At 67.3% G+C, this 1,070-nt stretch overlaps 1 protein-coding gene and 1 pseudogene across 1 annotated transcript in view; one reads left to right on the plus strand and one right to left on the minus strand.

The window, feature by feature from the left end:
* LOC106723127 overlaps positions 1-1,070 on the minus strand; it is a 216,340-nt pseudogene that overhangs the window by 187,829 nt on the left and 27,441 nt on the right.
* Positions 919-1,070, plus strand: part of LOC102381950 (zinc finger protein 664-like) — a 7,601-nt gene continuing 7,449 nt past the window's right edge. Inside the window, exon 1 of the mRNA XM_025194258.1 lies at positions 919-954. Within this exon, the coding sequence (XP_025050043.1) occupies positions 919-954 (36 nt within the window). The remainder of the gene's footprint in view (positions 955-1,070) is intronic.

Consider the following 1,070-nt stretch of genomic DNA (forward strand, 5'->3'; position numbering starts at 1 on the left):
GAGCGGGCGAGCGGCGGCTGGGCCGTGTCCGGCAGCGGGAGGCACCGTCCGGCGCGACGTGCGGGTCCGGCCCTGCTCCCGCAGCGCAGCAGCGCCTCTTCTCCCGGCGGCCCGAGAGCGTTCCCTGCCCTGGACAGCACTGCCCTTGCGTTTCCCCCGCCTGCCCTGCCCTGAGCCTGTGGGCGTGGATGTGACACAGCTCCAGCATCGCTCCAGCTCGTTCCCGGAGCCGTGTCCCTGCCGGCCCGGCATGGGGCTGTGATGACCGCCCCGGGCTGGGACACAGTTACTGGGGCTCATCTTCCCCCTCGTGCCCTGAGCAAGAGCTGTGGGACGTGGAGTCTCCCTTCTCCCCCGTCTTCCACACACCACAGCCTCCGTCTGCCTTAGTGCCAGGCCGGTGCAGGAGACGAGCAGGGCTTTCCCCGTGCCCGCAGCCCCAGCGCTGCCCTGTGCGCTCTTCCCCGCCCGCAGGTGCTGGGACCCCGAGCAGCGCTGAGCAGAAACCTCCTGGAGCAGAGCCTGTGAAGCTGGAGCTGCAGAGGACTTGCCCGGGGGGGCAGGGGCCGGGCCTGGAGGTGAGCAGGGCACCGGGTGCGGTTGTGGGGAGCACAGCTGGGGCGCAGCTCGGGGCGCGCCGTAAAAAAACAAACAACAAGAAAAACACAAAAAAAAGATGCTGGGAGCAGAGAGACCTGAAGAGCATCAGGCCTGTGGTGTCAGACGCTGAAAACGGCCCAAGCTGGCATTAGCAGGAGCTCCCTCCCAAGTGCAGATACCAGGGGCGCTGGCACGGGACAGGCTGGCGAGAGTGCGTGGAAACGGGTTCCCTGCCCCTAAAAGTGCCGGCCCGGCTGCCTCAAGGGACGGAGCCGACAGACAGTGATGAGCTGGGCTGAGGCCCACACGTGAGCGCCCATGTCCACAGCTGCATCCACCTCGCGTGTCAGCCGAGTAACGGGGGATGTTGCAGCCCTGCCCGTCCTGGCTCAGCCTGCAATGAGCTGTGGTGCGGAGTGATTGCAGACAGGGCCGTGGGGCTGGGAGCAGCTGGCCCAGGAGACACTGAT

Source organism: Alligator sinensis, unplaced genomic scaffold, assembly GCF_000455745.1.
Source record: "Alligator sinensis unplaced genomic scaffold, ASM45574v1 scaffold968_1, whole genome shotgun sequence".
Classification (NCBI taxonomy): Eukaryota; Metazoa; Chordata; order Crocodylia; family Alligatoridae; genus Alligator; species Alligator sinensis.